Below are 27965 nucleotides of genomic sequence, written 5' to 3' on the forward strand. Positions count from 1 at the left end.
TTCTTTTTTACCCCCTCCTTATTAATATTTAAATGTTTATATCATTAAAAGTCGAGAGGCTGGACGTTATGGACAATTGTTAAAGTTCAATCCCAAACATAATTAAATATAAGAAAAATCTTACTGAGCTTTTTTAAGGACCGACAATTGACGTGTCAAACTTTCCTCTGAGGTAATTATTCTCTTTTTCATCGCAGGGCGTAGGTCGGAATTTTGTTGGTTCTGAAAAAAAAATTAAACTATAATTTATCTATTTCTATATAAACATCATTATGATTAACTACATGAGAAGTTGTTTTCACGAGAGGAGTCCCAGAAGTATCTGGCCCAACAAAAATTTTAGGAAAAAATATATTTATTTTTTTTAGCTCCTTTAACCCTTTTTATCAACTCAAGCTCCTCAAAATAGCCATTAACTGCCATTACACATCTTGATAACTTTTTCTTTTTCAAGATATTCATTGGAAATTATCCTACGCGCATCCCAAAAAACCGACGCCATGACCTTTCCTGAAAACAGAACGGACTTTGCCTTCTTTGAACCGGTTCTACTTTTTCAGTCCATTGTTTTGATTGTTCTTTTGTTTTGGATGTGAAGTGATGGACCCATATATCATCAATGCTTATGAAACGGATCACAAATTTGGCTTTATTTATGTGAAACATTGCCACACACTCAATGGAAACATTTCATGATGCTGTTTTTGTTCCATTGTGAGCAAACACGGTATCCATCTTGCGCACAGCTTTTTCATGTCTAAATTTTCAGTTAATATGTGATAGACCGAACTTTTTGAAATGTCTGTCTACTACGTCTGCTAGCTCGTGCTCTTTCAGTCAACGATCATCCAGTAACGCTTTCTGGATTTTCTTCAACATTTGTGGAGTTGTCACCTCATTTGGTTGACCACTGCGATGCTGGTCTTCGCAGGTCGTACGGCTTCGTTTAAAATCAGCTACCCAATATTTTACTGTGAATAATGAATGAGCAGTCTCACCTAGAGTAGAATCTAGTTCAACTTGGTTCATATTAGTTGGTCTAATGTCTTTCAAATAAAATTATTCTATTACATAACTATGACAAATTTTTTCCATGTTTACAAATTCATCGAAATAGTTCACAATTGATGGCAGCCAAACAAATACTAAACAACGTGGCGTCTTCAAGCTTGAACATATGGTGTATAGATTGTATAATTTCTAATATAGTGGTATTTTTCAACTACCGACATCTCTAGGTCCAGCCAGGTACTTATGGGACTATCCTTGTACATAGTTCTATTTATCTAGTGCCCACATTCTCTACTAAAATTCGTTTTAAGCCGGAGAACTCCCCTGATATAAATAGGGAACCATGGGGGAAATCGGCGCAATAACGCGAATAATATTTCCATAACCAAAGAACAAGGATTTTAATTTAAGTCTTTAATAATTTATATCCTAACCAAAATCCCATAACAAGATCTACTGTCAGTAAATTAGTGAAAAAGTTAACGAAACTTGTTCAATAAAAGATTTATCCAAATCAAAGCTCAGAGAAACTTCATCAACTGAAAACAAATTTTTAGATGTTTGTGTCCTGTTAGAAGACGATCTACACTTGAGTACTAGACAAATATTCAGAGAACTTTATATTTCGCAAACATCCCTAATGAAAATTTATGTGATAATAAGTTTCATCCTTACATAGTAACGTTGGTTCAAAATCTGTCAGATGACGAGTTTGATAGACGGGAAGAGTTTGCAGACTTAATGGTGCAAAAATTTTACAATCAAAATAATCCAAATTTTTGCATGGGCTGGAATAATAGGCTACAAAATAATTTCATTTCATTTTTCATTGAGGGTATCCTCAATGGTGCGGCGTATTTGGATCTATTGGAAAATAGTATTATAGCTCGAATATTTCGAAATCCAAATACAAGTAAGTATTTTCACTTAAATTAAAAAAAAAACTTCATTATTAGAAATTTTCAGACAATAACAATATCCCAAACGACAATATTTGGTCACAGTTCCGTTAAACTTTTTACTAACTTACTGACACCAGATCTTGTTACGAGATTTGTATTAACACATAAATTAACGAATGGCCCCCGCGATCACCCGACATGAATCCTTTAACTATTTCCTGTAGAGTCGCTTAAAAAACATCGTTTATAAAACAAAACCTGCCAATAGTCAGGAATTAAAAGATAGGATTACCACAAAATGTTGCAAACAAACAAACAAAACCTGCCAATATTCAGGAATTAAAAGATAGGATTACCACAAAATGTTAAAAATCGCATGACTAGTTATATTGAAGCTAAATGGAAAAAATTTTGAGTATCTGCTGCAAGGATTTCTAAAAACACAAAATATATAGGGTGATCTATTTGAAATATCAACGTTCATTATTTTTCCGGTAGAAGGAGAGATCTGACAACAATGTAGATACCACCATAATACCGACTATTTCACAAGACCCTTGTAAACAAAAATTTATAAAAATCGTACAAGTAGTTTCCGTGATAAATGAGGCGTACCATACATAAAACTCACTCTATATAAATATATAATCAATAATTGTATCATTTAATGTTTCAAAGTTTCATCTGTTTTTTATATATTCACGGAAATAAAATATTAATCCATAAATCAAGGATTCACCATAGGTTGTATTGAATCTTTTATGTGACGTAGATACGTCATTCTAATCTAAAAATAAGGCTTCACGTGAACGAAGACTAAAATTACGTATTAGTCTATTTTTCGCCGAAAATAATTCCAACTACGTGGAATATAGTAAATCCTCGGGGCATTCACAACTTCACGAACTAGAGGAATTCAAGTCGCGTTTTCCAACGAAACTTCCCATCACGAAATGACACTGTTTCTGGGAACTTGCCAGAACTCCAACGTGTAGGACGATACGTGGGTAGCAGGATCGGCATTTCAACTGGGATTAATAATGGTTCTAACAGGTAGTCGTTTCACACGTAAGTAGTGATAATGGGTTTCACATTTGTCAATGAAAATGTTTTTATTGCATTAAATTGGTGGAATAAAGAGCAAACTGGAAGAAATATGTTTTTTAAATGGATTATATGGATGCCACTATAATAAATGGTGGAAAGTCTCATCGATTCAATATTATCAAAAGTTTTAACGCATTATTTATTCTTTTAAAAATCAATCTTTTTGTATATTTTATCGAAACACTTAGATTTATAATAAAAATAGCTGAAACAAACATGACAGATCCAATAGTGATCCACATTGAACATATAAGGAAGTATTTATCTGCGAGATAGTATGAATTAAAAAAATTTCTCATCTATTGTTGAACTATCTACATGGAAACGCCGCAATCACCAGCCCCTTCTGAGGTACGTGTTGAGCTACTCAATTTGAGCGAATCTTCAAACTACAAAAGGGAGCTGTTAGATATTCGCTCAGACAAAAAGTAGTACTCACTGCCAGGACATCTTTGGAAGATTCAAAATATTCCTTTCTTGTTCATATTTGAATTCGTTTGCCTAATCCGTAAGTATGCTGCTTCGTTTTAGAAAGGTCATTGATCAACTGTCCACTTAGGAACACGGAGGACGATCTTTATCTACCTATTCCACGTTCAAAGTTAGTTAAAGGATTAATACTGTACAATGCGAAAAAAGGCGCGATTATTTGCTAATTGCAATCAAATCTATAACATCTTTTCCTTTATTTCCCAAAAAATTGAGGGCATATTTACTGGAAAGTGCCTTCACCACTGTAATCGACTTGTATTCTGATACAAATATTTAATTCTGAACATTCTAGACACAAATGTATACAAATGTATACATGTAATGTATATTACATATAAAATTTTGACCATAGAGTAGACAACCACGTTAAAAAGAATTTTATAATCATATTTTATTAAGGCCAATCTACGAATTTCTTATCAACTAGTTAGAGTCTGAACATCAGAAAATAGCTACCAAAAGCGTATATTCCTTCGATAAATATGTAAATAAAAAAACTGATTTAAATAACTTTTTAAGTGTATCTAATGGATTTGTGAAAACAAATTTCACAAAATGTCTGTCTCAACCGTTCCTTAGAATTGCTATGGATCCCTAGATATAGCGGCAATGTTTTGCCGATGAACTCATCAAATTTACATCTTTTCAGTCACTGATAGGGCCGTAACTTGGGAATGAGGAAAATATGAAGAGACATAGCACTTGTTTATATATCTAAAGGTATTCATACTTCTTGCTGTGGAACTGAGACTTTTTATAGCTAATTTATTAAACCCATGTAATACATAGGGGTTTTGTCCTCTACAAGTTAAGATTGTTTGTAGTCGTAAATTATTCTTACTAGGTTGATAGACAATGTTCATATCTAGGTTTCATCCCTTAAACTATGGCACACATTATTTGTAACTGTCAGTCTCATTAACTTCTTACATATTTAGATATGTCTTGAAGAATGTGAATAAAGACAAAAACACTAGATATCAAAAGTAAAAATAAAGACAAAAGTGAATCACATACATAAGAGAAAATATCGTTTCATAAAATTGGATGCAAAGTGTATTGCTGAAAATAAAAACCAATATAAGATAATGGGATTATAAGAACCATTTATAATTATAAAAATTTAAGACTTGTATTAAACATAAAATAATGAGAAAATAATAATAATTTCACTTCTAACTAATTCTGAAAGCGTTGCAACCTTTTTATGAATCTAGATACATCTAAAGCAATTGAAAATTCTACTCAAGTCCTTTAAATTTTATTCAACCGACCCTGCGTGATTCTAGCGCACTGCAGAGATGAATGAAATCACCAGTGGAATGAGAAAATCGAAGACAAAGCCTTGCTGGTTGCCGGGTTTTCGTCTCTCAATGAAATTTTAGAGCATAACGCAACCACTTGTTTTCTAAGATCGTTTTATAAGTATTGAGAGATTTGAAATGTATTAATTAAATCGATCATGTATTTTGAGAATTATCTCAAAGGTGTAATGCATTCCATGTAATCCTTAAGAAATACTTATTATTTTTTAACTAATAAATGTTATAGCTACATTTGCTTTTATCTCCGCCGAGTTAAAATAATACATTTCGGTGGATATGACTGCTACAACAACAAATTTGACGTTTCAATAAATTATTATTATTGAAGGTTATTGAAAGTCACAATGGATCGTTTGTTTGAAAAAGAACGAATTGATATTTTAATGATATCATGATATGGTGATAGGCGTAGAAGTCAACAAGAAGCGTGTTATATCTTTAATAATTTATATCCTAACCAAAATCCCATAATAAGATCTACTGTCAGTAAATAAGTAAAAAAGTTTAACGAAACTGATTCAGTAAAAGATTTATCCAAATCAGAGTGCAGAAAAACTGCATCAACTGAAAACAGATCTTTACATGTTTGTGTCCCGTTTGAAGACAATCCAGACTTGAGTACCTGACAAATATCCAGGGAACTTGATATTTCGCAAACATCTGTAGTGAAAATTTTATGTGATCCATACAAAGTAATGTTGGTTTAAGAGTTGTCGGATCTAATTATGAAAAAATGTTACAATCAAAACGATCCAAATTTTTTAATTAATGTTATGTTTTGCGAAGAGGCCACTTGTATTAATGGAAACGTAAATCGGTATAATTGTAGATACTGATCACGTAATAATCCTCGTTTGATGCATGAATCCCACACCCAATATCCCTAAAAACTGAATGTATGGGATGGAATAATAGGCTAAAAAATAATTGGTCCCTTTTTCATTGAGGTAACTTAAATGGTTCGGCGTATGTAGATTTATTGGAAAATAGTATTAAACCTGAATCGACTCAGATATTTTCAAATCCATGTAAGTATTTTCAATTACAACTAAAACAAACCTTCATTTTTCGAAATTTTCAGACAATAACAATATCCCAAACGACAATATTTGATCACAGTTCCGTTAAAATTTTTACTAACTTACTGACACCAGATCTCGTTACGAAATTTTTATTAACACATAAATTATTAAAGAATATACGAATTAAACAAGTTTATTCATAGCCATCTAAATGTACAATATTTATTGTAACTTTAAATTTAGCTATAACGAAATTAAGTATAGACAATATTACATGAAAGATAATCAGTATTTCTCAAGGATTTCCATAAACACAAATTATATTCATTTGAAATAACAAAGTTCATTATTTTTTCCGAAAAAGTGAAGATCTGACAAAAATGTAAATACCACCATGATACCGGCCGTATCACAAGACCCTTGTAAACAAAAATTTATGAAAATCGTACAAGTCGTTTCCGTGATAATTGCGGCGTTCCATACATAAAACTCACTCTGTATTTTTTTTGTCCTTGTTGTACTTGTAACAATCTATCACATAACATAAAATAAGATTCCCAAATCGTTTTATCTCTAGGGATCGCCGATATTTCCAGATATCTTTTTTTTTTTACTGTCTCCCTAGATGATATTAAAAAAATCGATTTAATGATGCAGGGACCGATAACTCGGTAAACACTCGATGTATTTCAGGAAAATAGGCGTACATTCTACGAAGTGTGATCGAAATAGACGGAAAATTATTTTATTGACAACTAAGTAAAAAATTTACAAAATTTGAATTGATTTCATTCAAAATACCAGCTTTTGCTAGTAAGTAATTTCAACATTGAGGCTATAAATATGAAGAAAGCCTTAGGCTTCTTTCTCGTACCATAACGAGATTTGAATTTTATTCTTGATGCCAAAGGTCATTCCGACAATTATTCGTCCTCAACCTCCCAATTTATACAGTCTATAAATTATTAAATTATCTTGGAAACTTCAATTCTCTTCTCACTTTCCCTCAAATGCTGAAAATCAATAATTGATGAATGACATTGCAGGCATCATTTCACTAAATCAGTTCAGTAGCAAGCTCCAATGGGTTCAATTGTATACACATTTTTCCTGTTTCCTGTTCCTTCTTTGTTCTCATATGAAGTCTCTGATTATTACATGTTTTTTCAATTCTCTCGGTTCTTTCTTTGTCCATCAATATCTTCTTAATGATTCTAATCAACACTTACATCTCAACTGTCCCTAGTTTTTCTTGTCAGAGATGTTCAATGCATTATATATTCGAACATTTTAACACCTTCAATCCAAAATACCGTTCTAAAATTTGTGAACTATACATTCTGTAAAGAGATTATATTATAGGCTATTGACTATAGTACACTAATTAGTGCATTTCTTGCAATATAGGTAAATACAATTTATTGACTCAAAAGCAGTGTTACTTGATTTCCGCTTTCTGGAACATAAACAACTTGAGAAGGAAATGAGTTTATTAGAAGGCGAGATGACGCTTGCATCTTCGCTAAATAACATCTAGATTGCAAATATGATACAAGTAAATTCGAAACTCGATGGGGTACAAAACGTAAAATAGGAGGAGTCTTTTTTATAAGGGCTGGAAATAACAGTTTTATTCAGTACAATATTCGAGAAAATGCTTCTCTTACAGCTGTGTAGAACTTTGAGATTCGCTTGTTGAACAAATTAAGTGTTCTTCTTCTAGATCTAGCCAGAGGTGTCCATTTAAAAAACTTACTTTGTTTAATCTTTCGTGGTGTATTAGATATCTAGCTTCTTGTTTGCCAGTCTTCAATAATAAAATAATGGTTAAATATTTTATAAAGGCTAAAAATAACAGTAGTTTTGTTCAGTACAATATTCGAGAAAATGCTTCTCTTACAGCTGCTTAGAAGCTTATTGAGCCAATTAAGTGTTCTTCTTCTAGATCTAGCCAGAGGTGTCCATTTGAAAAACTTACTTTGTTTAATCTTAATCTTTAATCAACACGTCCTTCTTGTTTGCCATGCATTATCAACTTCCTCATTAGCGATTAGTACTAAATTACTTAGAGCTCCTGCTAAGAATAAAGGATTCAAATACCAAAAGGTATACTCATAGATCACTTCTTAGCGCACTTTACAAAGTCGTTGCTATCTGACTGGTATGGGTCATGAGGTACCCAATAGATCAATAGGGCAAAGTGTGAGGTAAATTCACTACCTTACGTCCTAGCTCATCTAATCTAATTTAACTTAGAATAAAATTAGGAGTATACATCATAGTGCATGTAGTATTTATTATGTATACAGTGTAATTTATATCAGATACTTATAGTGTGGCATCTGAAATTCTTAGAAAACTGGTAATTTAATTTAAGTTTGCTCATAGAGGTAATAATTACTGATTAAAATACGAAAATTTCGACATATTTTTAATTTAAATGTGATTATAGTTTCTACATATGCTGATATCTAAGTTGAGTACTATCTGTAAATGTTTACTATTTATTTTCAAAAATTTCACAAAAATTATAAGAAAATTTATGGAATTTCAGGAGTAAGAGCAGAAAAAATCAATTTAAAATACCAAGTACTACTTAGATTCGGTTTCTAGTACCTACATATGTTTAAATTTCATTTCTGACATCTATTGTGAGTATTTTTATTTGTGTGTTGCACTCATGATGGTAATATATTTACCGAAACGTCGATTTTTTAACTCAAACTGTTTAGGAATCTTCTATATAAAACGTTTATTATTATACTTTAACGTCTTTTATCAGCATTCCAAATTGATAAAATAACAATGTTTGAAAAAAACTACTGGCGATAATTAGAGGTGAGAAAAATCCCATGATAAAACAAAAATGACGATATTCCACGACGCTAAAAATATTTACCTTGTAATTGGATCTTTGCTTCATGCGGAAATTATTATTATAAGCCGTTTGAAATTACCGTCATTTGAAGTATATATATATTTCAGCTAAGTTTAAATATAATGGAATTTATCATTCGACTGTCTGCTAATTGCCACATACTTCAGTAAATATAATGACAGACTTTATTAGATGACTTTGTGGTGAAACATTTGAGAACATATGTCATAAACAAACTGACATGTTTATAAAATTATTAAGTTACATTTGGAACCAGTTAGTGAAGACACCAAGAATAACAAATAAAGAAGGTTCTTAGATTTGCTAATCACAATAACAATGAGCTAGATCTCGAGGTGGGTACTCTTTTAGTTAGTAAAGTTAAATTAGATGATAACGGTGTGACTTTGACATCACATTATTTTTTGTGAGAAATTGAGATTCGCTTGTTGAACCAATTTTTGTCATTTATGATATTTTATCCATATTTTCGCATATTTTTACATATTTTCACATATTGTTACATATGTTTACATAGTTATACATATTTTTACATGTTTTTACATATTTTTACATATTTTTACATATTTTTACATATTTTAACATTTTTTAACATATTTTTACAAATTTCTACAAATTTTTACATATTTCTACATATTTTAAATATTTTCATGCGCTTTTGACTAAATCACAATATATTATCACGAGCGTATATAACAACTAGGAAACCATCCTCAATTGAACTAAAGAGTTCTAATTTCTAAATACAAATCGCAATATTCTAGTTCTTATATATATGGAACTAAGTCTTTGCCAGATAGTTTATGAGCGTTTTCATTCAAAATTTTACTATTTGATGCAAAGATATGTTTATGTATGTATTGGTTTTACGGTTATTGAATTTATGAGTTAAATTTCACGTTTAAAATCTTAAAGCCACGTGCGGTTTACCAGGAATATAATTTCCTGCCTGTCCCGTGAAATAAGAGACTATTTAAAATATGATTAGCAAAATTATGAGCTTATTCAATTTAATAATATTGTTTGTAAATGAACAATATTTTAAACTTACACACTTTGCATTATATGGAGCTATCCTCTTCGAAATAAATAGAACAAACATGCGCTAATATAATAAATAAATAAATAACATAAATAAGTGGTACCGTATCTAATTATTTCCAACCAGACTGAAACCGTTTTTGTTAATAATTACAAGTGAATCGATATGTAACATAATTGTGTGTGCTATGTTGTGATTCACGATATTGATTTACCATATTTTAAATTAATTATGTCCTCTCGACGACAGGGTCCTATTAGTCTGGGAGACACCAATCTCAACACACCCGTGATCGCAAAATTGCAAAATTTTTATATAAATCGACAACTATCAATTAGAGGAACAAAATGCACTCGTTAAGCAACGATTTATTTTTTATTTATTTAAAAAAAAAGCAAAAATGTTTTTCCGTCATCGTAGATTTCAATAAAAACGGTCTATTCGATAGGAAATTTTGTGAATTAAAGAAAAAAATCGGCTTACCAATTTTTTACAGCTTCGGCTTACCTCTTTAAAGGATGTGATTGGGTGATAAAATTTCGGAAAACTTTTTGTTTCAATTTGCTTATTTTTATGTAAATTTTAAAAATATCGTGGTATGCGTGTCTAAAAACGGCCGGAAATATCGGGCATACCAGTTTCTTTATACGGACTCGATTCTCATCAATGGCAATAAGCCTTCATTACATCCATTTAAAGTTGTAAAAGGATAAATAGAATTGTAGGAAATATAGGAAATTTTTTTTCGAGTTCATTTTAATACATAAAAATAAGCAAATCAAAAAAAAGTTTTTCGGAATGATGGGGAAATTTTATCCCCCAATCACATCCTTTAAATAGGTAAGCCAGGCCGACTGGAAAAAATTGTAAACCGATAAATCGACGCTTACCGAGTGCATTTGGTTCCTCTAATTATTAGCCTGATTAATAGTTATCGATTTATATAAAAATTTTGTAATTCCGTGATCACGAGTCTTTTGAGAATGACGGCTCCCGGACTGTATCCACTGCTTTGCCAAGTCTTTTTTTTTCAGAAACCAAAGTATTTAATACCTGTTTCTTGGGTATTTCGATTAGTGTTTTGCATGTAGTAATACTTTAAAATAAAATAATAACAGTTAGGTCAACTCTATAATAGCCCCTAAACACAATAAAAAAAACAAACCCACAAAAACCCAGTAAGTACGTATAATTCCAATCTGATCTTAATGGCGAAGTGAACATTCTGATTCCAGCGTGACGACATGCGAGAAGCGTTTAAAATTTGAGCTGACAAATCAGCATACCAGTGTATGTGTATCGTGTATGAAAGTATAACAATAATAAAAATTACTTACATCAATTAGTTTAGAATTGAGGTGTTTTAGATTCGGTTATTTCTTTTAAAAATCAATATCCTAATTGACGCTTTATAGTTTATTGATTCTGATTGCTATAGAAATCGTTGTTAATTTTCATTGGTTAAATTATGAATGACATAACCAAAAAAAGAGTGATTTTTTGCGTGTAGTAGGCAGATTGAGACCACGGAAACGGAGCACTTCTTGACAATGAACGAGTAACCACCCTATCCCCACCCTTCTCTTGATAATGTCTTCAAAGTGGGAGTTGAAACGTCGAGAATTTTCAAAATTCCAACGCGGTTCAACGCGTGAACCTACTTCTTTTGTTCATAATCCTAATTGATTTTAAGTCTCTATTATCTAATTAAAAGCATATAATATTGACGTTTCGATGAAATCATCATATGCAGCTTATTCCTACGAGTTTTTACGTGGCTGCCTCCCTTACATGTTTCTGTATTGGTCCTTTGAACCCATTGATGTTTATCGTTAGTCGAGCTCAAGTTGTTCCTGCTAGTTAGAAATCGTAAGAGAATAGAATGGATACGGCAAAAGACCAGGTAATAGACGTCATCCACAGAATCAAATCCCTCAAATGGCAATGAGCAGGATACTTGGCAAGAATAACTGATAATAGATGGACCACAAAAATTACAACATGGTATCCACGAGACATTAAAAGACCCCGGAGAAAACTTAACCTAAGATGGGACCATCATAATACACATATCACCTCAGTGGAAATCTATTCATGCATTTTGGCCATATTCTCGAAATAAGATTCATGAAAATTTTAATCAGAATAAACCAAAATTTATATCCAAATCTTTCGTTGGCTTCAATCGCGCCAAGAGTTCAATTGAAACATCGCTTAAGACAAATTTCTTGCCATTGTTCTCGTCGTTTATTATCGTTCAAAGTTAAGCGATTCTAATATTTCTCTCCATTTAAATACATAGTTGAGAAATGAAAAAAAGTATATGTTCGAATACTATTGTATTAATAAATTTGTCAAACGTTGTATTTTAACTATTAAAAAATAAAATATTTGTAAAAAACTTAGCCTACTGCGCAATCTAACATCTTTAAAACTTGTTTGAGCGGCTCTTAGAACAAAGAACAAAACTATGACAAATTTGTTTTAATTGTCATGAAAGTTGCTATACTACCTGGTGATTGAAACTATTAGATAAGCCGCCACTATTACATTTTTTTCTCGTACTTCTTCTGCTGATACGGCTAACTTCATAGTTCTTCAAGTTCTAATTCCATTCTATTTCTCACAACCACAAAGTATCGATACAAGGGGCTCAAACAATATACCAATAAAATTCCCAGAATATGGCTCTTTTCGGGTATTCAGTATTCAGGACGTACCAACTGTTTTCATTGCTTGCCAAATATTTTTTTCAATCTATTCTTTATGTTGACAAGTAAAAACGGTTGTTAACACAACTACTTCCCGCGTAATATTTTAAACAAGTAGTTTTTGAAAAGAAGCGTGCTCTACCGGTAAAAAATCTGCTCCTCTTAAGTTGATACACCTTTCGAAATTCAGACGCGAATTCCTCCTCTTTTTAATCTCCGCAGTAAAGCATTACACATCTTATGTTTAACTTTAAACAGTGCACACTCAAGATATATTAAACTCAATTAATCTAGACTTTGCCTTCTTAAAGCCATGCTCTTAATTGGTTTGATTTAGTAACTGTCGGTTGTAATTATACAAAATTGAGTGAAATAAGTGCTTTGATTAATCTCTCCCTCTTTACTTCTTTACAACAGTACAAAGTAATGAAGATTTCTTTTTCTGTTGATGTAAAATTTGTAATTATGTATATTAGTTTTATCCTCAGTTTCGTTACTTATAAATTATGATGATTTTCTTACTCCTTCTCAAAATCTCGAACAATATTATATAGATATTTATTATACAGGGGTTAGTCTTCATTACCTGGAGCAATTAGATCTGTTTATGATACATCTTAGTCAAATTAAGTAGACTTTCAAAAAGGTGCATTCGGGTGTAACGCACCATAGTGTGTTGAATTCGATTAAAGCTCAACCTCGTTTCGTTTGAAACATTTCTTATGCACCGTCGTATTTGACAATATTAAACTGGTTTAAATTTATTCTGAGAGTAAAAAAATTCACATTCATGAAGTAAATCTTGGTACAATTGTTCTTTAAGAATGATTTAAATAATAGCTGCTAATGATGACAAAGTTAAAACAGTATATTGTGAATATATAGGTACAAGAATGTAAAGGAAGTTGGTCATATGAAAACTTATTCTTCTAAGAATTAATAAAAAAATTTAAGGATAATAGAGCTAGTGAATTATTCCTAACAAAAATTATATTATTGATATCATTAGTTTTGATTCCTCTCGTGCTAATAAGTTTAAATTATTATTAAAGGAAAAACTGCCCTGACCAAAAAAACAGTTTAATTTCTATTAGATCTTATTCAGAGAGGTTAAATTGACATATTAATTCACACCCTTATCAACCAGCCTCCCTAAATTCGATACCTGTTATGTGTAATGCATGTTGTAGAAATCTGTCTGGTTCGTGTAAAAACTATTGGCTGTGGTCTAAGAAGAATTATTATAGTAAAAATTACAAAGGTTCCTATTGAAGTAGGTCTTTTGTGCATACCATTAAAAAGGCGAGACCCAATTAAATTAGTAAATTCCGTAAATCTAAATCTTGGAAAAGTGACAATTTTTCCATGCCGTTAATGCGGTTGTGAATTTCGATGAGAAAGTTTAGTTTCTCCTAGTCACCTTCGACATCCATTGTGCGAATCTTTAAACTACAAAAGAGAGCTGTTAGATATTTACTCGGACTAAACAGCAGGGCTCACTGCAGGGACTTCTTTAAAAAATTCAAAATTCTTACTCTTCCTTCCTTATTTATCTCTGAATCCATTTGCCTAATTCGTAAACACTAATCTCCAGTTTCAGAAAGATCGTTGCACGGATATCTACCTACTCCACGTTCAGAATTAGTTAAGGGCTCAATATTTTACAATGCAAAAAATGCACAATCACTTGCCAATTGAAATCAAATATAATTGTAATGTAAATAAATAAATAAATAAATAAATTGTAATAAAAACATAGTTGTTATAAAACTGTTTGTTTTAATTTTCAAGAAAACTTAAGTGTTAAAAAAAGGAATGAACGTACTTCAATACATATAACTCATATAGTAGAAAGTACAAAGGATCTATTAGCACAGAACACGGATTATTTAATCACAAAACTGACAAGGGAAGAATAAAAATAAAGAAAAATCCGTCGTTAGAAATAAAGATATATCAATCATAAAATATTCACCAATGTGTTTTTGAAGTACTGAATATTTAGTCGTACACTCGGAAAACTGTTAATGAACACACTGTTTACACTACCACTACACCAACACTAATTACACTGTCTGGCGGGCGTTTTGATAACCAAGTTGTCGTCTTCAGAGACTGAAGGTAAACAGTGTAGTAAACAGTTATTGTGAGCGCTGGTGTAATGGTAATGTAACAATTCCAGAAATTCGTACACGTGTACGTAATAGAGAAGGTTGTCAGAGTCTTAAGAGAAAGGGGTTGAAAGAATAAAAACATCACAATTTACACAGATAGATAGGCAGTCTCAAAAAGAATGGCATCGTAAACAATGAAATCAAAAGTGATAATGAGGTGTCGCGAGCACTTTTCTGGATATTCGTAAAACTACGAATATCGCTGTGCTGGATATCTGGAAGAGGACTCTGAAGCAGATAGGGTTGAAAAAAGTGGGACAAGAGGGTGCCGTGGATACAGTTATAGTTCTTCTTCTACCGATAGAATTGCCCAAATATGTTATTGGCACAGTAATCATAGCCAAACAACAAGATATATGGTCAAACAGAAGGTATTGCACAATATCCAGAGCGATTTGGCCAAGTATCAAAAAAATAAAACAAAAAATATAATTAAATTTGCGAAATGATCAAACCAAAAGACAATTGCCGTGATCACTTGACTACTGTTGATGAAAGGGATGATGACAATTATTCTAAAATGTGTAACGAAGAAAAGACGGTCAAGTATCTGCTCTGCCCATTCTTAACCTGAAGTAAACAATACGTCAAATGCTGGTGGACGACACATGTTTTCAATAATCCGATGACCATACTCGAACGAACGCCAGAATATTAAGAAATCTATCTATTTACAGACCACTCTTAAATACTGAAAAATCCTATTGTATGAAAGGTTATAATTGTCTATGAGTATGGTCGTTTGAGTCACATCGATACAAATAAAGTTCGTAATTTGATACCTTAATGTAACTCAAGTGTCCAAGGGACACCTGTAATCAATCATCTATGATGTGGGTCTCCATTAAGATCATGTACTATAAATATTAATGAATACAATATACCTTGAATTTGAGTAGCTAAATGATTCTTTACAGTCACATTAATATGAAACAGAAATTTGGTAATCCGAGAGGATACGTTAATGGAGGGTAGAAATAAGTAACGTTATTATATCCTTCAACTAAATAACTAACAGATCCCAATGATTCACCCGAGGGTTAAATTAAATTCCACACAAGAGATTATATCTCCGCTTGGGTTATATTTGTGCAATGTTTTTAAATTTAAATAATTTTAATTAAATAAAACAGACACATTGTCTGGAATAATTACCAGAATTATAAATAGAAAGTAAAAAGTAGGCTTACGTAATTTTAAAGCGAGAAATTAGAGATTTAATACTAAATGATAATAATTTCTTCCGAAATAAATGTTGACCTATAAAGGTGCGTCTCCATTGAAGTTTATCAAACATGTTTGTCCAGTGGGAACGCGGCTTAATTCTAACCACCCAAAAAAATAAACGTTTCATATCAATGGAATTATAAGTATAATTGCGATAAGAGCAGCACACGATGTGATGCGAACGTTAAGTATTTAAAGTACATGTACAGTTTAATATTGAGAGAGTAGAAGATTACCTACCCAAAATATTCACTAGTGTTTAGAATCAATATACTCGTATCAATAATAAAACTACGTCAGTCAGATACTAATCCATATAAACACGGTAACCTACGTATTTTTATTAAATTTGCTCTTTATTTAGTATTCAAACACTGACGTCATGGAACTAGTTTATTGAATAGAGTCCTCCTACTCACATTAACTCTTATCTAATCGAAATATTCTGAGCTGACATAGCCTCTAACTATCACACAATCATTGTTGATTTATATGACAATTCGAAATTTTCTAGAGGGAACAAATAATAGCCGGGATGGCATTAGCGTGGGCAGAGGTTTTTGTAATGATGTTAATGCAGCGCATAACGTATTACTAGTTCTGTGCCGTCTGTGATATCGACTTGGGTTGCTCAGTTCGTCTGAAGTGATTTTTTGCTAGCACTTCTTTGTTCTCGTTTTGATTTTTATTAAACAGCATGCAGCTATAAAAGTTTGTTTTCTACTCGTCCGTAAAAAAAGACTCAATTTGTGGCGGACAGGAGACTCGTTCTTCAAACTCCACACAAAGCCATCTTTATTCAACTGTTTTGGCTAAAAACACACACACCTTACGTGACCTGCCTGGCCACATGTGACATTTTCTTATTTCCATGCATAAAAAGAGGCATAAAAGGACCGATTCCGCAGCAGTAAAGGGATCAAGAAAACAAACGAGGATAACATTAAATTATAAATAATAATATAATAATAATAAGTAAAGATCCAGTCGTTCCTGGGATCTCTACTACTCAAGTTTTGAGATAGACAAATAGAAACAAATATTTATAATTGAAAATCGTTTTATTGATTTTCATAATATTCTCCATTAAAACACTTTTTCATGCGTTTGAATCATTCCGATAGAAGAACCTCCAAAACCTTTGATTTGGAGACATCAGCCGCTTCTTCAGGTGAAGAAAATCGTTGACTTCCCAATTAATTTTAGATCTGCGGGTATAGAAAGAAATCATTGCGCGTCAAACAAATCTTGTGCAGTGGATGACTCATTAATTCAATGTTTTAAGTGTTCAAAAACGTTTTTGTTTGAACCGATGTGTGGTAGCTCACATTGTCGTGGTGGAGAATCATCTTGTGCGATTGGTTTACTTGATTTTTTCGAACACTTTTGACAAACTAATGCTGTGGTACCATTCAGAATTGACCGCTCTACGTTGCTATAATGGAACGGTGGCGACATGTACAGTTATTCCGAAAAACAGGAAACCATTTGCTTGGAAGTTCTTCGTGCGCGAACAGCTTTTGTTGGATTTGGCTAGTGTTGAAAGACCCATACAGTCGATTGTTTGTTAGTTTTGGGTTCATATGCGTACATCCATGATTCTTCGCCTATCATGATTTATTGGCACCAATCGACACGACGTTTTTTTTGAACGATTGTCAAATTATGTTCACGCATTATAGAATGAATGCGAATGGAACTAATGCCACAATCTCATGGTATGTTGTATAACTGTCATGCAATATCAGTATACGCACGCCATCGATGTTTTCTGGCACAACAGCTGATTTTGCACAACCTTCGCTAAAAAACTAAAGTAGCAACCTCGAATAAGTGCCAAAAAAAAAATAATTTTCGATCTTGACGTTTTGACATCAGGCTGTGATAACAATATCTTTATTTCATCTTAGATCATGATAACAAAAACTTATTCACTAAACCTGAATTGTTTACTGCTTCAATAAATAATTGACGTGATTACTGACGTTCTTATTTTACCCTTGTCACATTTGTACCGATGGACTTCCGCATCCACCCCTGCTGGTAATGAATATTTAATGTGAATTTGAACTTTGTAGAACGTTTAAATTAATAAGTAACTTCTTATAATCACACATTATCGTCTGATGTAAAATATTATATAAATTTAGTGCGAAATTACGGTAATATACAAAATGCCCGCCTACGTTGGTTGTTTCAATTAAGCAGGTATGTAACTGAAGTTTCCAAGGCGCCAGACAACAAATAAACATACCTTTTAGGAAATGTATTGAAAGACACCTACTCATATAGTCAATGACCTAGTCAATAATTTCCTTCCATTAGTCGAAGTTATGATAAATGCATACAATAGGTAATACTTGAAATTTTCACTATTACAAGTCAAAACTCTATATTTTGTTCTAAGTAGATATACTAATAACTATACAAATTAGCGGTCAAATATCATACAATTATTTATTAATACGATATCTTTGGTATCACCGAACCAACGCAATAATTAAATGATATTTAAACTGTCGGACAAAAATTCGGGCCAGTACATGGTAGCATAAGGATCCAAAACGTTGTGTTGGTTGAGAAAAGGGAAGGTGTAAAGATGTGGTTTCCTGTATAGTACCAACGAATAACAACTGGGCAGCAATGACGCGATATACAACGCAAAGAAGAAAGAGATCAACGAGAACCACAAAATAAGATTATCGCGGTTCCCTAGTACTGAATATGCCAATATCGATTGTAATACACTTACTGAAGTTCTATCAAATACGTGAAACTCAACTAATCTCCAGAACCAGCAACGCAGCTTGGCTAGTGTCGAGTAGGTGTCATTCGAGGTATTTTCGCTCCAATGCCGAGTAGACGATTGATTGATCAACACATGGATCGAAAGCATCACGCTTGGTTCAAGTGAGTAAGAAGAAGGAGAGGATGTTGTAAAACAGTGTAGAGGGTACATAACGTAGTTATGTTGGTTTTTCCTTGAACTTGCTACTAGGTATAGTAAAGGTGAATTGCATGGAAATAAGAAATTAAAGAAGTTATAAAATAATTCCATTGCAGGCCATTCCAAAAGAAGGGAACTTAAGATTCCATAGGTCAGGCGATCGTCAGTCGGGTGGCGAAGGAATATTGTTTTATTGGGGTAGTTGCTTAGGGAAACTGTCGAAGGGTGAAAACTGTCGTGAACGAACAAAATATTAGAAAACTGAGTACAAAAATACTGGGCAATACTATTAAGAATAAACTCAACAAAATGTAGGAAAAGGTTGGAATTTTGATTAAACGGTACGAGCATATAATTTGGCTTTTTTGCACTATTAGCATAAGATAAATAAGATAAAATTAGAAATATAGAAGTGATATTATACCAAACAAAAGTCTGATTACACGATATAGTTAGAGAATGATTAAAAAATTGGTTAAGAGGATGTTTTTGTCCACAGTCCCTAGGTAATACACGTATTGTGAATTGATGAGAATAATCGGAAGACTATTGTAAAATTATTATAAAAGAATTTCTGAACAATTCGAAAAGTGTCATCCACAGTCCATAAAATGCGTAGGAAAGCACTCTCAACAATGGCTTTAGTCTATCTCATAATTTTGAGATATTTGCAAATTTATGGTATTTTCCCGTATCACAAATAACATACTCATAATTACTTCATATCAATTCTGTCTCTAATTCAATTATCTCATCACGAAGTGATTATTTTTCTATAACTCTCTCATATCTGAATAGGAATTTTTTAACAATGTACCCCGGCAACATCACTAAAAAGGTGATGATGATGATATTACTTCTGTACATTTATTTTATTCCCTATTACTCATTCTACCAATCGCCTATATTCTTCCAAAAATTAGGATTAAACAACTTAAACATGCTATCGAAAAACAAAAATATACTTACAAGTTCAAAGCTCTTTTCCATGTCTAACAAGTGTTTGATTGTATCATATACTGACGGCGTCCTTTTCCTTTCTTCATTACTTCTAGACATCATAGTTAAAAGGGGAGCGGCAAATGCGTGTCGAACGGGAGTAGCCGGTCTCATCTGGAACTCCTCTTTCTGTCCTGTTTGTGCTATTGATTGTGTTGTGGCTGTAGAAGCTTGAGTTGTTGGAATCATTTTAACAATCGGCTTACGTTCGGAATAAATAGCAGTATCTTCAGTAGGTACAAGTAACTCATTTGGGGTGAATTTACTTCTTTTTTCTTCTTGTTTTTCAATTTTCTGTTTTCTTTGTCTATTCTTTCTTTGCCGTTTATTATCTTGGTTGCTTTGAGCCCAATGTATATTGTTATTTCTGGGTTTCTTGTTTTCTCTTTCCCTATTCACTTTTTGTAGTTGTTTCAATTCCCTCACAGTTTCATCTTCTGGTGTATGTGTAGGTCTTCTGTTCATTTCTTCTATTTTAGCAAACGCTTCATCGTAATCATCATAGTTATCTGTGTGAGGTTTATTGTTCAACGAATCTTGGTACATTTGTGTTAAAATCAAATTTTGTAAGAAAGCAGCGTTCACGTCATCCATGTTACTATCATCAGAAGCATCTTCATAATAAGATTCGTGACCAATAGGTTGATTTTCTTCCCTATCTTCCCGTTCCATGCCTTGGAATACTTCATCGGGATCATTGTAATCATAATAAGCGGCGTAACTTTGACTAGGCCAGTGTTCTTGGTAGTAGTAAGGAAATACAGGTTGATATATTTTATACTTCGAAGGAACGTAGTAAGGTAGAGGATACGACTGTTGAGGGTAGTAGTAGCTTGAGTGGTAGGAGTCACTGTAGGGATACATCTTGTAGTAGTTGATGGGTTCTGGGTAATGGTGAGGTACCACTGATTGATAGGAAGAATAAGGATCATATGAGCTAACACTGGTATGTTGATTCGATCGACCATACCGTTTGGTTCCATAGATTGGAAGAGAATAAGAAAATGTTTCTGTTGTATGAAGAATAACTATCAGTTGGAGTAAACGAAGGAGTTGTAGCGTCATCTAAAACAAATAGTTGTAGTTGAATTTAAGAGAAGATTTCCATTTTCATAATTTATAATATGATAATCAAAGTCTTATAGACATTATAGCCATTAGTAACATAGAAATTTATTTCGTCCTTCGACATTAGACTGTACACTTTTAACAATACACAACTGTCCCTCACCCGCAACTAACAACAATTTTTTTAGTCAATAATTTGTCAAACAAAAATTATTTTTCTAAATGAAGTTTGCAAAAAGACATGAAATATACTGCGATAAGCTGAAGTGTATCTTGGAGGCTTCTGTTTTTTTTCTTAAAACTGTGATAATAACCTCAAATTGAGTATTCAATTTTATAGACGGCTTGTTTTGTCTATCTTAAGAAAAATTTAAATGTCTTAGCTTCAAAATACAGTTTTTTTAGATAATCTGTGTCACTTATTAAGAAAATTTAATTTCTAAGATGTACATGAACACTATTAAAAAAAGATTTGTACAATATACTAGGTTCTAAATAAGTGAAAAATAACTAAAAAACAGAATTTTTATTAAAATTAATATAATTATTTGAAAATATTAATACTTATTAAATTAACAAAATATATAATTGTCAAAAAACATTTCTTTATAATTTATCATTTTCTGGAATACTTCATTAGGCATCAGGCACTTCAAACTTTCCTCGAAAGTTTTCATTGGAATAATTTCTCTAATTTCATCTCATCCAAATTCGATTTCATCCTTTTTTTGCTAGCACTTCTGACCATTGTAGATATTAGATATCGGTTACTATACAATGTTTTGATATTTCGACCAGGATAAAATGCAAATTCATACTTTATAGTAATGTATGTGTTTTCCGGAACTATTAATGGAATGTCATCGGTATAATAGGGAATATGCATGCATTTTTTTCAATTTTTAATTCATTCTCTACATAGAAAATAGTATCGGACAAATTTAGCTTGTTTTGAATGCCGTTATTTTCGTGGGCTTTGCTTTTCTATACAAAAACTATCAGTCTACTTCGTTCTTGACGCCTACTGAACTAATAAAATTTCCCGAGAAAATTTGAATTGACAAGATTTGTGTTAGTCAGATAACCATAAGTGTTTTAAGTTAGAAAAGGATTTGAGATGCTTGAGAGCCTCAAAGTTCAATTTAAAGTTACGTCGCAAAATTGAGGATTTATTCATAAACAAACGACGTAGTAAAAAAAAGTATGTAACAAAGGATATAATCTACTGCATATTCATTTACAAGGGCTAAATATGTTCCAAATCGGCCTCTAGTTACAGCTATGTTGATGAATGGTGTATGAAGATCGTTCAAATTTTATATTTTCAATTTTAATCAACTAAATTATAGATGGGATGTAGAAAGTAATATTTCAAAGGAAAAGTATTTGGAAGAGAACGCTGAAATACTTCTTGATTGAGTGTTTGACGTCAGCATGACCAAAATCCGACAAGTCGTCCGGCGCCAGCGTCAAAAGATGAAGAGGTGGTAATTGGTCGTGAGTAGAAAATTGATGAAATAGGGCGGATGCCAGTAGCGCAACAAATATAAAAAGATATTTGAAAAGATTTTTTTCCTTTATCAATTTTCACTTACTTTTCCTTTTTTGAAAATACAAGCATTTAACTCGTTTCGGAATGTTTCCGCTTCATTTAAGCCCAAAAAGTTCTATGAACCATTATTTGTTGAAAACCATTTCCGAATTATTATAATAACTTACGTCGAATATTTGTGACGAACTATTGTGAAGATCCGTAGAGGAATTTTTGGATAATCACGAATAGTATCCGATTTTTAAAGCCAACCACATATGTTCTCAAATTATTAATTACACTACAGTATTTTCAATCCAAAATAACAGGTTACTAGTAAACTTGTCGGAAACGTACATCACAAAACTAAACCACGCATTATCAAAACAGTGAATTCCTCGGAGTGAATCGGCACCAAAGAAGATAAAGTTGAGTTTCTCAGTCAGTAAATTCGTTGCGACAGTTTTTTAAGATACACACATTTTAATCACCTCACAAAGAATGAGGACTATGCCAATTTTTTTTAGATAAATTTCTCGAGGAATCATAAAAGATATCGTTTCACCTCGAAACATTTCCTTTGTACCAGGATAATGCATAGAGGGATAATAATCCATAAATAAATTGAGAAACAATTTCCTCCCTCATTCACCCTATTCACGGAATTCAATTCCAATTGACTATTTTTCATTTGAAAACCTAAAGTCTAGATGATTTTAGTTACGAAATTAAAGATCTTACAAGAAAATACCTATTTTGATGATCCCAATCATTTTCATTTGGAAGGGATAAATCAATTAGAGAAATGTGCTTGGATCTAAGGCTAAGTTGCAAAATACGAAGTAAGGCTGTTGAAAAATTGTGTGTTCTGCGCCGTAAAAGAGTTAGCTTAAGATTTCCAACATTGTTTCAAACAATAGAAGATTCAGATGAAGCAATGTATAGATATATTAATAAGATGACTCATTTAATGTCTGGAATACCCTAAGTTTCATTCAAAAAGTAACATACTTATTGGAACGTCCCCGTAACAATTAAATTGCTTGAAGTTACAAACTGCGAACAACAATAAACGTTTCTAATTTTCTCAACAGAATGGGAGCTTAAAGTTGAAAGCAGTATTTTACAATATAAACAAACTGTATATAAACTAAATGTAATTGTTTGTATGACGTTATTTTGTAGTGGTTGATTTGTTTGGCAATAACAGCAAAATTTTCATTTATAAAACCCAAGATCTCCAGCGAATATTTTAGAAACGGTTTAAATTAGCAAAAATAGCAAAATCGCTGTGTTATTTGGCAAACCACATAAATAAATTAAAAAAATATCTAGTGGTACGACTGTATGATTTTGGAAACAAAATTATAGAATTCGATCGTTTTCATCAATTATATTTTGCGAATATATCAACAGAATCCAAAATAGCATCATTTTCTCTGATGCAATACAGTCGAACTCCAATAATTCGAACTGCAAGGGACCGTAGCAAAAGTTCGAATTATCGAGGTGTTCGAATTATCGGAGTTGTGCACATTTACATACATATATGTATGCATTTCGATGCATCTTTCCATTTTATAAATAAATAAATATGTTATGGGTATATAACATGTTTATTTATTTATTTATTTATTTAAAATAATAATTTGTATACGTTCGAAGAATTTTTGGTCCTAAAAAGGACCGATTATTTATCTTAAAATAAAAAAAAATACATATATTTATTTTTTTGTAAAGAAATCAGCTATGCTAGATACATAGATACATAAATTTCAAAAACTTAAACATATACGAGGTCCGGCTATTAAATAAAGAGACTGCGCGTCTAGAGGGCGCCCTATACGAGTTCCAACTCCAACTGAGTACTATAAATTGTTGCAAAGGGCCTATGGAGACAATTCTCTATCTCGTGCGCGTGTTTTTGAGTAGTGTAAGCGCTTTACTGAGAGCCAAGAGAGCACTGAAGGTGACCAGCGCCCAAGTCGCCCTGTGACTTCAACTCCGGAAACAGTGACCAAAATCAACCAAATTGTGCATACAGATTGTCGAATGAACATCCGGATGATTACCGAGGCTGTAAACGCCGATAAAGAAACGGTTAGAAAAATTTTACACGAGGAATTACACATGACAAAAGTCTATACGAAGTTGGTGCCAAAAAATCTGAATCCTGACCAAAATTATTTGGCCAGTAAGCGCACTTCAGTGCTCGAACACCCACCGTAATCATCAGATTTAGCACCGTTTATTTTTGTTTCCGAAGATAAAATCTGGTTTGAAAGGAATTCGATTCAAGTTGATGGAAGCGGTAAAGCAAAAAACGACAGAGCTCCTAAAAGCCATCACCAAAGAAGACTACCAGCACTGCTTCGATCAAAGGAAAAAACGTATGGAAAGGTGTGTGGGGAGAGTAGGGGGGTAAATTGAAGAAGAGCGAATATAGGATAATTTTTATAATAAAACCGTTTTCAGTAACCAGTCTCGTTATTTAATTAATGGCCAGACCTCGTAATCCCGAAGCGAAACCTAAAGGCAAAAATTAATTTATTTCAACCTCATCTGTTACATAATGTGAAAAAAGTGAATATACTTTTAAATTATAAGATTTTCTATTGAGGAATGTGCAGTTTCTATTAGATACCAATAAATTGCAGTTTAAAAAGTAATAAGTAGAATCGAATTTGAATTCTGATAATTTATTCTAATTCTTATTTATTTTTAAATAAAAGAGAAGATACTATGCGAGATTTTTTTATTTTAGTCTATTATATGTAGATAATACTAAACCTAAAATTGTTACAACGTTCCCTTCACTTTGCTTCGTTGTTTGTTTGTTTATGAATGAAGCCGCAAACTGGTGACACAATTATGATTTGAATTTGATAGTATTTAAGCACCTTGATTCCTTTTCAAACTTAAAACACTTCAGCCACCATAACATTTATTTACAGTATCTACATCTTTTGCCCAAAGATATTTTCGCTACATACTACATAATAATATATTCTATTTTCAAAAATACTATTAGAATCAGCTCTAGTTTCTGACTTTCAACTATCTGTAACCAAAAAAAAAACTTAAAACAAATAATCTTTTAGCTCTAGGAAACTTGGTTTCAATGGCCTTTTCTGATGTGTAGACTTCTTCCATAACGCATATCCTAATGCATACGCTTTCTCTGCACTCGCTCACATCTCCTAAATTTTCCGGAAACCTGTCCAGGTGACTATGGAGGAAGTGGAGTTATATACTGAGATTACACCCCATACTTTGTAATTGTAGCAAGTCTTCTACAATATAATTTTCAGATTTTCTAAAACTGTTCAAACTTTTATTCCTGGCTTACTCATAGAATTTCTAATTTGAGCGTCTTCCGTAAGTTGTCTTATGTGGGATCCATCAAAAAACCGGTTTTAATTTTTTCCATAATGAGTTAAGGAATTTGTTGGCAAATGTAAGAATATCAGTTCCCATCTTTATCTAGTAATTTAACTGTTCATGGTGCCCAGGGTACTTCTAAATTCATGCGACAAAATCCAGGACGAGACTGCTCGTAAGAAATTAATATGGGTCTCTCCTATATTGGTGATATTCATACTGGATATACTGTTTACACCACCATTACACCAAGACTCACAATTACACTGTGTGACACGCGTTTCGATAACCAAGATATCATCAGTCTTTGAAGACGATAACTTGGTTTTCGAAACGCGTGTCAGACAGTGTAATTTTGTGTGTAAACAGTGTATTCAGAATGTTTCCTATATCAAAATTTTGTCAGCCCACCTCTTTCCGAGATATCACCCTTAAAAGGTGATGACTGAAATTGAATTTTTATTTTAAAAAATTTCAGTAATGCTAGAAACTTGAAATTATCTTATTTTAGTGCACTCGCAGAATGACTAGCTACGAGTATTTTTTATATTCCTATTACATCATACGGCATAAAATTAACAACCCTTACTATATTTCATATCAAAACTTTATTTCAAGATGAAATTATATAAAATAAAATTATAACTTAAAATCTATTTATTCTTGATTTTTCCCCAAAACAAGGATTTTTGGCTACATCTTGAAAAAAGATTTGATATGAAATAAAGGAAGGGTTTCTAATACCCGTTCTTTGCGAGTGCACGAAAAATATCAAGTTTCTAGCTTTCTAAAATTCTAGAAAGAAAAAAATAGAAACTCGATTCTAGTCACCACATGTTAAAGGTGATATCTCGGAAACGGGTGGGCTGAGTAACTTTTGTCGTATGAATTTAGAAAAACCCTGTATTTAATGGCGGGAGGATAGTTTTGTCACGGGCGACTTATGAATTCTGGACTATATTTACCTTTGCAATCTCTTTCTCTTTCTTCATACCCAATGCTCTTGTTCCTCCGTATATACAGCAACAATAATTTGGATTGTTTAAAGCGTACCTCTCTTTTATAATACAAAAACTTTACTCTCCAATCTAACACAGTAATAGAAGCTTGATATCGATTAATATATATTATTAAATGATATAGATCGAATAACATTGTACTCCAGCAGTTCAAAAAATTTTGAGGGTAGATTTGACAAAAACAAGTCATAAGTTCATAATCATATGTTCAAGAGTAATTTTTCTTAAATTCCTTTATATTGCAATAAACTCTGTTAATGTTTTTTTGACTACGAAAACGAACTAAGGCAGACCGGCATTTTTTATATAAAATGCGCAGTGAGTTTATGACATATCGAAATAAAATACATATTTAAAAATTTATTTTTATGTTGTATCATTTGTAATTAAATGTTCTTAAAGAAAGTTATGCCAAATGTTTGGTCTAGGATTGAATCAGAAGAGGCTTTCTTATCAAAATTATCTGCAGTACCCAATCAGTGAATAAACCATCATGGCGGCATATAATATTGTGAAAAAATTCAAATTAGCAAATCGAAAAATGTTTTTATAAATACATAAATCATTCTAGATTAATTTCCTTCTCTTAAATTATTTCATTTAACGTTCATCTTTGATAGCTAACTTATCTAAAAAGTTTCACATCTTCATATAACCTTTGCCCTTTCAAATCCGTAACAGGTATCTGGCCGTTCAGGCTTTGAGAAACGCCCACAGAACATCATTTGTTGTGGAAAATTTGACACAAATAAAAAAAATAACGGTATTTTGTGATTATAACTAAATTGATGCATATTGTTAAAAAAAAATATGTTCTCATGTAAAACAAATATTGAAAATAGAGATGCAATTTAGAAGAATCATACGCGTTCCATAACATTATTGATAAATATTGATTGTATATTTAAATAAAATACATAATTGAAAAAACAACAATTTCTCAATAAATAAAAACTGCATTTATATTTTCATTATTGGAATATAAAAAAAAATTATATATGAAAGTTTTGCTTAGAAAATAACTTACCATATTTTTTTAAAACGTCGCGGAAATTTCGTAGCAACCACTTCACAAACAACTTTACGCTTTACTTTATTATCGAAAAAT

The 27965-nt window shown here is 32.1% G+C and overlaps 1 protein-coding gene across 1 annotated transcript; it reads right to left on the reverse strand.

The window, feature by feature from the left end:
• On the reverse strand, positions 1 to 27965 carry LOC130904006 (uncharacterized). The gene is made up of 3 exons (XM_057816491.1): positions 27885 to 27965; positions 19829 to 20923; positions 1 to 222 (listed from the first exon to the last, which is right to left on the reverse strand). The coding sequence occupies exons 1-3, from the start codon at positions 27885 to 27887 to the stop codon at positions 121 to 123; spliced, it is 1200 nt and encodes a 399-aa protein (XP_057672474.1). The 5' UTR covers positions 27888 to 27965; the 3' UTR covers positions 1 to 120.

The sequence above is a fragment of the Diorhabda carinulata genome, chromosome 2 (assembly GCF_026250575.1).
Source record: "Diorhabda carinulata isolate Delta chromosome 2, icDioCari1.1, whole genome shotgun sequence".
Taxonomy (NCBI): Eukaryota; Metazoa; Arthropoda; class Insecta; order Coleoptera; family Chrysomelidae; genus Diorhabda; species Diorhabda carinulata.

Bases quoted from the DNA above. Each gene is read 5' to 3' on its own strand.
- LOC130904006 (XM_057816491.1), bottom strand. The intron at 223-19,828 runs GTAAGTATATTT...TTTTTTTTTCAG, and splicing joins TGGAAAAGAGCTTTGAACTT to AACCAACAAAATTCCGACCT.